Source organism: Bubalus bubalis, chromosome 17 (assembly GCF_019923935.1).
Source record: "Bubalus bubalis isolate 160015118507 breed Murrah chromosome 17, NDDB_SH_1, whole genome shotgun sequence".
Lineage (NCBI taxonomy): Eukaryota > Metazoa > Chordata > Mammalia > Artiodactyla > Bovidae > Bubalus > Bubalus bubalis.
This window is the reverse complement of record NC_059173.1, coordinates 36,192,786-36,206,233: the sequence shown is the minus strand read 5'-3', so window position 1 is coordinate 36,206,233 and position 13,448 is coordinate 36,192,786. Positions and strand designations below refer to the sequence as shown.

The window sequence follows — 13,448 nt, the reverse complement described above, 5'->3', positions numbered from 1 at the left end:
GGTCTATAGACATCATTTTATCTTAAGATTATAGGTTAGGTAATAGAATATTTTATTTCCTCTAGAATTTTCTTAATATCCTCAGATCTTTATTCATTGTAAACTGAAGGAATAATCTTGTACATTAATACAGAAAGGAAAGTCCATATATTTCTGTAGCAAGTATAGGCTTTTTAGTGAGTAATTTCCCTTTTGATTATTTTAACTGACTGCTGTGCTTATGAGTCTTTGTGTTATTTCCCATCTAAAATATCTCATTACCTAATTCCTAATTTCCACATGCTACTTTTCCTGCCCTGGATACTTGTAATTCATCTAGTTAAATGCTTATCTTTGAAGATTTAGTTTGCTAATATCTTTTATAAGTCAATCAACCAAAGATGTCCTGTGTGACACTTTGGGCAAATTCTTATGGATTATATTAGACATCTATATGTAGTGATTGTTTATTCATTCTTATATACTTAATCTGAACTATACAAATAATTAAATAGAAAGCTTTTCTGATGTTTATAATTAGACAATGCAAGAATGTAATTCATTATATATTTATCACAGTAATAATTGATTTCATTTTAAATATAAATACAAATAAATTTCCATCATGCTAATAAAATATAGGCTGTGATCCTACTGTGATTAGATTGACTAGTTTTCTGTGAGTATGGTTTCAGTGTGTCTGCCCTCTGACGCCCTCTTGCAACATCTACTGTCTTACTTGGGTTTCTCTTACCTTGGACGTGGGGTATATCTTCATGGCTGCTCCAGGAAAGCGCAGCCTCTGCTCCTTACCTTGGACAAGGGGTATCTCCTCACCGCTGCCCCTTCTGACCTTGAATGTGGAATAGCTCCTCTAGGCCCTCCTGCGCCCGAGCAGCCACCTCTCCTTGGAGGTGGGGTTGCTCCTCCCAGCCGCCGCCCCTGGCGCTAGTAAAGCTAGTAAAGTAATGCTCAAAATTCTCCAAGCCAGGCTTCAGCAATACATGAACTGTGAACTTCCAGATGTTCAAGCTGGTTTTAGAAAAGGCAGAGGAGCCAGAGACCAAATTGCTAACATCTGCTGGATCATTGAAAAAGCAAGAGAGCTCCAGAAAAACATCTATTTTCTGCTTTATTGACTATGCCAAAGCCTTTGACTGTGTGGATCACAATAAACTGTGGAAAATTATGAAAGAGATAGGAATATCAGACCACCTGACCTGTCTCTTGAGAAATTTGTATGCAGGTCAGGAAGCAACAGTTAGAACTGGACATGGAACAACAGACTGGTTCCAAATAGGAAAAGCAGTATGTCAAGGCTGTATATTGTCATCCTACTTATTTAACTTATATGCAAAGTACATCATGAAAATGCTCGGCTGGAAGAAGCACAAGCTGGAATCAAGATTGCCGGAAGAAATATCAATAATCTCAGATATGCAGATGACACCTCCCTTATGGCAGAAAGTGAAGAAGAACTAAAAAGCCTCTTGATGAAGGTGAAAGAAGAGAGTGAAAAAGTTGACTTAAAACTCAACATTCAGAAAATGAAGATCATGACATCTGGTCCCATGACTTTATGGTAAATAGATGCGGAAACAGTGGAAACAGTGTCAGACTTGATTTTTGGGGCTCCAAAATCACTGCAGATGGTGACTGCAGCCATGAAATTAAAAGACACTTACTCCTTGGAAGGAAAGTTATGACCAACCTAGACAGCATATTGAAAAGCAGAGACATTACTTTGCCAATAAAGGTCTGTCTAGTCAAGTCTATGGTTTTTCCAGTGGTCATGTATGGATGCGAGAGTTGGACTGTGAAGAAGGCTGAGCGCCTAAGAATTGATGCATTTGAACTGTGGTGTTGGAGAAGACTCTTGAGAGTCCCTTGGACTGCAAGGACATCCAACCAGTCCATTCTGAAGGAGATCAGCCCTGGGATTTCTTTGGAAGGACTGATGCTAAAGCTGAAACTCCAGTACTTTGGCCACCTCATGCAAAGAGTTGACTCATTGGAAAAGACTCTGAGGCTGGGAGGGATTGGCGGCAGGAGGAGAAGGGGACGACAGAGGATGAGATGGCTGGATGGCATCACTGACTCGATGGACATGAGTCTGAGTGAACTCCAGGAGTTGGTAATGGACAGGGAGGCCTGGTGTGCTGCAATTCATGGGTTCGCAAAGAGTCCGACACGACTGAGCAACTGAACTGAAGTGAATAAAATCTCTAAACTTACGGACTTCAGAATACGAAGTAACATTGAAACTGTCCATTAATCCATTTTTCATTAACCTCTCTGTATCTTTTCTTCATTAAAGTCCTATAAAATATTGAATATAGTATGAATCTATAATAAGATGCAATGGCAATTTTGACTTTGGAATTAATGTCACACCAACATATTAAGCCAAAAGAGAAGCACCAGTAGATTGACATTCTGTAGCTTTTGCAGATTGTATTTTGAGTGTTTAAATAGAACTAGATCACTCTCTCCTTCTACAAGAGATAAATATATATATATATATATAATAGAAAATATTTTCATCAAATTTTATGTATGTTAATAAATGCTAGACTATTAATATATCTGATATTTCTTTTAAAAATTAAGAAAATTACTTTCACTTGCTAAAGAGCTGAAACTTATTAGTTGCCCAACTCTATTTCATGTTTACCATCCCAACTCTACACTACCACAGTCTGTAGTTTTGCAGTCCTACCATGCAATCTCATAGATCCTTAACTTTATTTGTGCTGTATCTACTGCAGAGAATCCTTCCCTTCAATTCACTCTAGAGCTCAGCTACTTTTTACTAAAACCTCATCTTCTCTGTATATTCCTCAGTTCTCCACATTCACAAAGCTTCCATTCACCTGCCTAAGAGAGAATGCATTACTCCATTAACCATGCGTTGTAGATTTTATATATAATTCCATTATTGAACGTCACATTTTATTTCACATGCTTTTTGGATTTTTCCTGTCACTCCACTGGGATGTTAAAATCTAGAATTCAGACACTGTATTAGAAATGGTGCCATTTGCAGATAGTATTCTAGACACTGTGTATATGCCAGTTAAATCATGAGTAACATAGATTCCAGTAAATGGAACATCATGTGCAAATAAATCCTTTTATTATCATAGAAGGTGATAACTTCTGTGAATAATGAACAAAAAGTTTAAAAATCAGATATTTAGTAATGGAGGTACATTTTTAGATAGAATGCTCAGGAATTGAAGCTTGTAGAAGAGGTGGTATTAAATAGAAACACGATGCAAATTCCAAGAGGAATGATCTCAAATAAAAGATAGGAAGATTGTGATTAAACTTAGTAAAACTGAAAATTCACCATTACAATTTATTAAAATTACATTGATAAACCTAAGATTTAGGAGGCCAGATATACTGCTTTATGATTGCTGGTATCTCTTATTTTCCAGACATTTTAAAATTAAATTGCCACCAAGAAAATATGTTTGAGGGAAAGTATGTACATATGTTTGTGCATGTGTATGTGTTGTGTATATGTGTGTATTGAAGGCCTTGGGGAGGGAGCTTGTGTGTTCATGGATATGCATGCATCAGAAGAGCATAGCATAGATTTGTTATAAAATTGCAGTGGACTGACTCCACTGAAATGGTTTCCTATTCCCAATCTCCTTGAATTTACAATCCATATTATTGAATAGCTCTAATGAATGTTTTTGAGAACATTTAATATTATATTTTTACCACTTAGCACATGGAAATGTTAAATAAATTTGTATTGAACATCAGTAGTCTACTTCAAATTATCAACTCACAAATTTTGTTTGTTGGTCTTTGTCTGGGAGGCAATTATTTTTATATCAAAGAGAAGGCAAGAGTTCTGAGAAAGAATTTAAATTAGCCAGGCTTCAACAGTTAATAAATCTTTGTATATGTTTGCCATAAACATTTATATTGACATCCCTTGACTATTTTCACAATTAGGGTCTATTGGTATTTGGTCATGATTTTAAATTTGCGTACATTTATCTGAGCTTCTGGAGAAGGCAATGGCACCCCACTCCAGTACTCTTGCCTGGAAAATCCCATGGACGGAGGGGCCTGGTGGGCTGCAGTCCATGGGCTTGCTAGGAGTCGGACACAACTGAGCAACTTCACTTTCACTTTTCACTTTCATGCATTGGAGAAGGAAATGGCAAGCCACTCCAGTGTTCTTGCCTGGAGAATCCCAGGGACGGGGGAGCCTGGTTGGCTGCCGTCTATGGGGTTGCACAGAGTCGGACACAAATGAAGCGACTTAGCAGCAGCAGCATCTGAGCTTCTATGGCATTACTGTATATACACATAAAGCCCCCTTTTGTGAATGATGACATTAATTACTTCAAGAATAAGTGTGGATCATAGGAACTGGGAGCTAAATTACTTCACCTAGAATGCATCATTTTCTTTATTACTACCGACATTGTTTTATCTTTTGTTACTTTTTAATTTTGAGTTTAATTGATTCATTATGGACTTTATTCAATATATCAGTAAAACACTTCTATACATTTGAATTTTCTTAAATTTCATGTCAGAAGTTTTTTTTCTCAACACATGATCAACTTAAACACAATTTGAATGTGTCCTTCATTACAAGCTATAGGCAAAGAAAAATAAATAAATAAAAATGCATTTGCTTCCTCCTAACTTTATTTTATTACTACTGGGGGATGGGGTGTGCCCCCTGCAAGTGAGATCTTAGTTCTGCAACCACGGATGGAAGCTGCACCCTCTCCAGTGGAAGCATGGAGTCTTAACCACTGGACAAGCAGGCAAGTCCTTCTCAATTTCAAGAGGTGAAGTTTATTGCCTCTAAATCTATGCCATCCATTCAACTAAAGGGGACTTAAGAAGAAAACAATTTTCTAATATTATCATGTTAATGATCTAGGTAGCATGGATTTACCATAGCTTTATTTCTTTTAAAAAAATATTTATTTAATTAGATTGCACCAGTTCTTAGTTGCGGCATGAGGGCTCTAGTTCCCTGACAAGGGATTGAACCCCTGCATTAGGAGATCAGAGTTGTAGACACTGGACCACCAGGGAAGTCCCACCATAGACTTTCATTTAATAGTCAAATGCAAATTGAGTCACGTGGGGCTGAGAAAAAACAAAAGCAAATTAGAAAACTTTTCTTTATCATTCTTGAAGTGATTAAAAGAGGAGATGCTTGTCTTTTACACTCTTGCTGAGCCCTACTTCTATCACGTAGTTATACACTGGTTATCATCATGTATATCCAATGAAAGATTTAGTACAGGATCTCAAACTCAGAGAGATAATTGGTATACTTTCCTAAGGAACCAATTAAATTCTACCTGCACTCGTTTCATTCTTATATGCCTCTACGTGCAGAGAAGCCTGTGGGAGTCCTGATACTAATCAAAGGGTGCATAAGTAATTTTATTAAACTAGTATCATATATACACAAATTTAAAAAAGATTATCCATGGGTATAACCTGTATAGTGTTCATGACTTTTCCTTAAAGTGTTTTAAGCTTTATAATATTGAAGGGGAAGACCATTTACTGATGGTACAACAATTATAACTCAATGCTCTTATGATGGACTTAATGCAGTCACCATTTAAATGGTTTCTTCTCTTCCCAGAGAGCATGTGTCTCACAACAAAAAGGGAGAAATTGGGTAAATTGTGTTTGAAGATGTTGTGGCCAGATATATAGTTTTAGTGTTTGATCATAAGACATTATTTAGGGTATAAGCATCATCAGATGTTAGTAAATGCCATACCAAAATTCAAATACTAGAAAGGAAACATTCGTAATTATATCTTCTAGAGTTATAACATTCTCCTTATTATTGTGTGTTGATGTTATTCAGCTATATTTCAGTTTGACTAGATATTTTAGGCGGAGAAGGCAATGACACCCCACTCCTGTACTCTTGACTGGAAAATCCCATGGATGGAGGAGGCTGGTAGGCTGCAGTCCATGGGCTCTCTAAAAATCAGACATGACTGAGTGACTTCATTTTCACTTTTCACTTTCATGCATTGGAGAAGGAAATGGCAACCCACTCCAGTGTTCTTGTCTGGAGAATCCCAGGGACAGGGGATCCTGGTGGGCTGCCATCTATGGGGTCACACAGATTCAGACACGACTGAAGTGACTTAGCAGCTTAGCAGCAAATATTTTAGGACCACCATACCTCATTTGAAAAATTACAGCTTGAAAAATTTACCCTGGCTTAGATATGTTCTACTCATTATGTTGTATTTTGTTTAATATTGAAGAAATTGTATCTTTCAATCATGTATCACTTCTGAATCCATACTTTCACCCAGATTGTCTTTTCTAATCTTTAGCACACTGTCTGCAAGGATCTATTTGCCCATTTCTACCACTGAGCAGAATTTCATGGAGTCTATTATAAATGAAAGATAGCACTTTGGGATTCTTCCAAGAAATGATGTAGAACAAAATAATACATGAATCATTTGCTATTATTTAGCTTTGATATGTGGCCAAATATATATTTCTTATTTTAAGATAAGATCATATTGGCAGAAAATCTTTTGGAAGAGTATTACAATTCAGTTATACCAAGAGAATGGCATTTCTGCTATTATGCACGTGACCTAAATTTTCATAATGTAAGAATGTTTCTCAAATGTATCATGAAGAAAGAGTAACAAATCTTTCTGACCTCTCATTGCATAATTAAACAATTACAGTTTTGTTCTTAACATTTCCATATTTAAAAATTAACATTTAAAATCTGAAGTAATAGTTTGTGAAATAAAATTGTGAAAAATACATATTTCCAGTGAACAATGCAATATTTTCATCATAAAAATAAATTGGAACAGTTATTACCTTGAAAATACTAAAATATATATATATATATATATCTGCACACACACACACACACATATATATATTTACACTGATAGAGTCTAATACAAGTTTAAGAATAAATAAGATAGGTTATTCTTTTAATCCTTCTACATTACAAGTCTGTTCCTATTATTTCCAGTTCATAAAATTAATTAGTAATTAATCTTCTATAAATTTAGGATTCTTAAAAATTTCCCATTTGTAGACTACTTAAGAATATTTCACTGGTAATTTATCAGTATAATTATGTAGAATTGTACAAAACAGAATTGGTATTCATAAAAATAATAAATAAAATGCAATGTCAGTGAGTATTAAGCTTATTTGATTGCAGTTAAAACATCTTAAATAAGTATCACTGTATATTTATGATGCCAAAAATCAATTAGGACTTAAGAAACCAAAGCTGTTTTACTCAATACACACAGAAGTCGCTCAATTGTGTCTGACTCTTTGCGACCTCATGGATTGTAGCCCACCAGGCTTCTTGGTCCATGGGATTTTCCAGGCATGAATACTGGAGTGGGTTGCCGTTTCCTTCTCTAGGGGATCTTACTGACCCAGGGATCGAACCCAGGTCTCCTGCATTGTAGGTAGATGCTTTACCATCTGAGCTACCAGGGAAGCCCATCAAAAACACAGAAGAGTAGCAGTAAGTTTCAAAAGGATGTCAGTTGAGATCTTTTATAGATGAAATCTACTTCCTAGAAGTCAATTTGCCAATTATATGCACAGCTGGAGACAAGAGGCTGCAAAAAAAGGTCCAACTGGAAAATATCTTGGGTACCCAATTAGATCCAGTTATTCTGCATCTGTGGATTTAAAATGATCATCATCCACAGTGGAATAGATGTGTCCCTCATTACTTAGAAAATCCACAGCTAGCTTGATTGAGGCTACGGACATGTGTTGGAGTTGGTTCTTGAGATCCTGAAAGTTCAATCCTTCAGGTCTTGGGCAAGCCTTGATCAAATTCAGCACCTGGTTCTGGACCACAGTGAGGCCATTTGCTTGTATGAAGTTATTCCCACCGAAGTTCCCAGCTTCATCCATTCCTGGATTGCTGATAGGTGCTCTCCCTGCTGAAGGCTGGCTGTTTGACTTGATCAGCATTATGTGTACATTGACTACTTCCAGAATGTTTTACTCAATAGTGCATTTAAAATCTAGTCTCTCCTCAAATTTCTGACAAACCATCCTCCTTCACCACTCAGTGGACTTTCCTTCAGCTACATAAAGAAAATAAATCATCATAAATGGAGCATGTTTGATTTATCATAACAAACCTACAAACTTCTTGCATCTATAACTATGTCTTCCTATGCCCACTGGTTATATTAGAGGAACTGGTTGTCTTTCTAACTAAAATTTTCCCCCACTTATGTTTTCTATCACATCTACATTTTTAGTAGCCTTGTAAAGTTAGTTTAATCATCTCTCCCTTTTGTCTTAATCCTCTCTGTTTCTACTCTGTATCTCCCATCATTTAGACATTCTTAATTCTCACTAATATAAATAATATATTATAAATGTACAAAAATAAAACAAAAGACAAAAAAGCAAAAACAAACACAATGCCTCTATGGACTTCCCTTCATTCTTCAGCTACAGACCATCCTGGACTTTTCTTTCCCAATTACATTTCTCCCATTCCAATTTTACCTGTTCATATACTTGTCAAACATCATCTCCTTCCTTGAATAACTTAAAATGTACTTCCAAGCCAAGAATGTGTTTCTTTTGAAGTCAATGTTTTCACCTATGTTTGTTCATCTGGTGGATATTGTCAAAATAACTGCCTGATTTGACCTTATTTATTTTTTCAATTGTTTACAATATTCAGTTCTATAGTATTCAATGCTTATATATTATCTGAATGATGACTTATACATAGGCTGGTGATTTATAAATTTATACATCTTGTTGAAATATCTCCCATGAATTCCAGACACTTTGACCATCATCCTACTTTGCATCATCAGAGTGATATTCAAAGTAAAATCAGAGTTGAATATCAAACCCATAAAATTTCAGGGTTTTTGCTGCTAAGAAACAGCATTATTTTAAATGTCTAAACAACTAGAAGGATGAAGAGATGAAAAAGATGAGAAAGATGATCAAAGACATAAGGGAAGATCAAAAGTTTAATTTTAGACATGATAAGTGGGCTGTTATTAGCTATTCATGTAGAGATGTCAAAAATAAAGCTGAATATTTGAATCTGAAGTTCAATGCTGAGGATTAGCTGGAGATACAAATTTGAGAGTCTTCAGGAAAAATATGGCACTTAAGACCAGAAGACTAGGTAAGGTGAGCAAAGGAATAAGGTATACAGAAGAAAGATAAGGATTCAATAGCTAGGAAACTCGTAGCTAGAGACTGAGGAGACATGAAAGAATCGGTAAAGGAGATAGAAAAGTTGCAGCCAGACAAGAGAAAAATGCAAAGTGGGACAGCACCAGAAGGCAAGCCAAAAAAGCATAAAAGTGCTCCTTGGCCATCTTCCTTATGTTAGAGATAACGCCATTCTTCTAGTGGCTCAGACCCTTGAGATCATCCTTGTCAGTTCTGTGCCTCACATCAACACTTATTCTATCCAGAAACCTTTTTAGTTATAACTAGTTTTGCAACTCCACTAGTACCGCACCATTCTAAGACATCACCTCCCATCCGGATTCCTGCAATACCTTCTCTATTGGGCCCTCTAATTTTGTCCCTTCCTTGTTCAAACTATTCTCTATAGGCAAAATGAGTCTGTTTAAATGTAATTCACATGGAAGAAACTCTCACTGTGTATTTCAGCTGTCTCAGTGCAAAAACAAAAGCACTAACCAATGCCCTCAGTGCTAGTCTGTCTACAACTCTTATTTTCTTGACTGAACTTTGTATTAAATTCCTCTTACTCAGCCTGCCCAGTTACACATGTTTCCTTGGCAATTTTGACAGTGTCAAGACCTGCTGTATCACAGGGAGTTTGCAATTGTTTTTCTCTCTTAAAACATGTTTTTCCCAGATATATGCTTGGATCAACTTCTCATTTCCCTCAGAATTTTATTCAAAATTATTTATCATTGTAGACCTGTGTGAAATTGTAGTCACTCCAAACTACACCTTGTATGGTATATCTTCTGCTAAATAGAACTTATTGCCATTTATGCAATAATCATGGTTCATGATATTTTTGTTTTGTTCATCATTTATCACTTAGAGCAGTGTCTGGCACATAAAAGTGATCAACACACATTTGCTGAAAGAATGAATGACTAAATGAGTGAAAAAGTGTCAAAATAGAAGGAGAGAAATAGAGATAATTTTTTCATTAGTAACCATTTAAAATTTAAATCAACTTGTCCTATAATTATGAAACAATAATGTACTTTTAAAGCATGTAATTATTATTCATAAATATATATAATTTTTATTAGGAATTTTAGTTTAAATGAGCAACATATACTCTAAATTAAAAGTACATCATAATTAAAAAATAATTAATTAACAGAATACAGTCCAGAATTTAAACACGAAGTCTTGATGGGCTAAGATAAGAGATTTAGAATATAAAACATTAGCTTAATAGAATTATACATTTGGTTAGCATGTTTCAATGAATATACATCTAACAAGATGCATTTTTAAAATTTTTACAATTCATTTAATGGCAACTGGTAATCATCAACCTAGCAATGCTCACACTCACTGTGCTACCACTTCTCAAGGTTGATCAGATACCTAGAGTCACAGACACTTCCCACACAAGATGCATCATATGAATCAGACCTGGTTTATCACCAGCATTTATAAAACCAGACCTAGGTAAAGAACTAGGTCTGGGGACACAAGCCTGGTCTTAATATAGGGAATGTTTAGCCTGTCAATATGCATTTTTATTGTCAATCTGACTCTGGAATGAATACTTGCAGCAAAATAACTATTCATATTTTTACTATGTTTATAAATGCTATCAAAATTTATTGACATTCATATAATTCTGCATATCTGTGTGTGACTTTTAGTTAGAAACATATTTTAAAATTATTTTTAGTTTGAGAACCTGAAAGCTTTACGCAGAGTACACTGCCTGAGTATTAATCGAGAAGTTGTAGAGTTCACAATTTCTACTTGAAAACTCGAAAGCAAACAAATTCTTCTGGGGTTGCCTGGTAACTAATAAGGAGTATGTCAAATTGAAAGACCAGTCTGACTGAAGCAGCTTTGAATAAATAATAGAATTATTTTCAACTTTAGCCTCAGAGAAGCAAGACAGGGAACAATTTTAAGCTAAACTGAAGGAAAGACATTTGAAATATCTTTGTGTGTGTGTGTGTGTGTGTGTGTTTTAGTGAATTCTGCATTGCTTGCCATTAAACATTTTTCCTCACCAAAAGCATAGAATTAACATAAAGACACTAATAGCAAATTCTGAAGATGTGATTTAATATCTGTTGGGATTAAATAAAATGGACCAAGACATTTTGGGGACACACTAATGTATTTATTATTCATTAAGTATTTATTTATAAAAGCATTTGTGCAATGTATTGGTTTCTTAGAAACATTTATGTACACTAAGTATGATTACTGCTCTGATAAAAGATTTGACATGTGTCTTTAAAGTGAGAATTATGTTACAATGACTCTTGGATATATGTACAGTGAAATATTTTGACAAGACTTTAAAGTGTTACTTTATACCACACTGTTGATAAAATGCTTACAAACTTTGAACTATTTTTGTTTTATTTCCAGCAGGAAAAAAGTCAAGAACATTCAAGAATCAAAGGTAAGGAGTGACAATTTTAAGATCATAGTTTTATACAGTTGAGTAAGTATATAAGAAAAAAAAATTGATGCTACCTTGAAAGTATAATTGAAATGAGAAAAACAATAAAACTTCGCAATTTTCAACATGATCTTTAAGTCATTGTGAATGCTTTGGGAACTCTCCAAGGCAATTGAAGTTTCTCAAGGTTTCCTTTCTTCATACAGTGTTTTTGGAAAATTCAACACAACTTTCTGTTCATTCCCTGAGATGTTTTCATTTAATTCCTCCACCAACCATTGTCTATAACAGTAGGTGTTCTGTCACATCTATAATTTAGGAGATGATCCTTTTAAAACTATGCTTTGTGGAGAACCAACTATTTATTCACTGCCATCTCACTATATTTTCTCTGAAAGAGCAAGAAAAAAAAAATATATATATATATTAGAAGTTGGTGATAACTTTTTCTATGGCATAGTCAATCTTAGTCTGACATAGGAAGTTTCTTTACCCCACAAAGAGAATCTTATTTGAAATGCATTAATTGAGATAATATTATTCTAAGTAGATTGTTATACATCAACAAAATGTTTCCATTAGTGTGTGCTTCTACTGATTGTAATGATAGAAATTTCACAGATTTTTCCAGGTTTAATCCTTTTGGTCTGTCCATTCTTATTTTATGTTGTGGGCATCCTTGGCCACTTATTCCTTCCCCAATGTGTAGTAGTCCCAAATCTGACAATGGAGCAAAACACAATTGTGCTGTGTTATTTATTTATTTTATTGAAGTATAGTTGATTTACAATATTGTGCCAATTTCTGCTGTATAGCACAGTGATTTCATATACGTGTGTGTGTGTATACATTCTTTTTCATTTTTTCCCATATAGTTTATCACAGGATATTGAATATGGTTCCCTGTGCCACACTGTAGGAGCCTGTTGTTTACCTATTTTGTTTATAGTTCGGGATAGTCCATTAATCCCAAACTCCTAATTTATCCCTCCATCTTTGCCTTGGTAACCACAATCTGTTTCAGTTTTGTAGATAAGTTCATTTGTGTCATATTTTAGATTCCATATATATGTGATATCATATGACATTTGTCTTTCTCTATCTTACTTCACCTAGCATGATAATCTCTAGGTCCATCCATGTTGTGGCAAATAATGAAATAGCTTTATTTCATTCATTTTATGGCCGAGTATATATATTTGTTATATATACTGTTTATCCACTCATCTGTCTATGTACATTTAGGTTGTTTCCATATCTTGGCAATTGCAAATAGTGCTATTAACAGAGGGGTGCATGTATCACTTTGAATTATGATGCTCCATATGCCCAGCAGTAGGATTGCTGGATCATAGAGAAACTTTATTTATTTTTTGACCTCCATACTGTTTTCCATAGTGGCTGCACCAGCTTACATTCCCACCAACCGTATAGGAAGTTTCCATTTTCTCCACACCCTCAAAATATTTGTTATTTGTAGACTTTTTAATGTTTGCTGTTCTGATTGGAGTAAGGTCATTGTAGTTTTTATTTGTATTTCTATAATTATTAGCAATTCTGTGCAACTTTTCATGTGTATGTTGACAACTGTCATGTTTTATTCCATCCATTTTGCATAGGAAATATTTTTTTAGAGCTTTTTGGAGTTTTACACAAATAAATTAAAAAAATATAACTGTGGAGAAGTTACAAAGATTACATGTATGTCTGAAATGATAAAAGGATAGTTACATTCTTGAGGGTGGCTAGATTGATGTTACCAGTTTTGCTTACTTAAGTCCAAATACTGTGCATT

At 34.8% G+C, this 13,448-nt stretch overlaps 1 protein-coding gene and 1 pseudogene across 1 annotated transcript in view; one reads left to right on the top strand and one right to left on the bottom strand.

Moving 5' to 3' along the window:
• Positions 1-13,448, top strand: part of FSTL5 (follistatin like 5) — an 880,400-nt gene that overhangs the window by 100,781 nt on the left and 766,171 nt on the right. The window contains exon 2 of the mRNA XM_045163154.1: positions 11,620-11,653. Coding sequence (XP_045019089.1) covers positions 11,620-11,653 — 34 coding nt within the window. The remainder of the gene's footprint in view (positions 1-11,619; positions 11,654-13,448) is intronic.
• Positions 10,654-10,793, bottom strand: LOC112580057 (annotated as a pseudogene).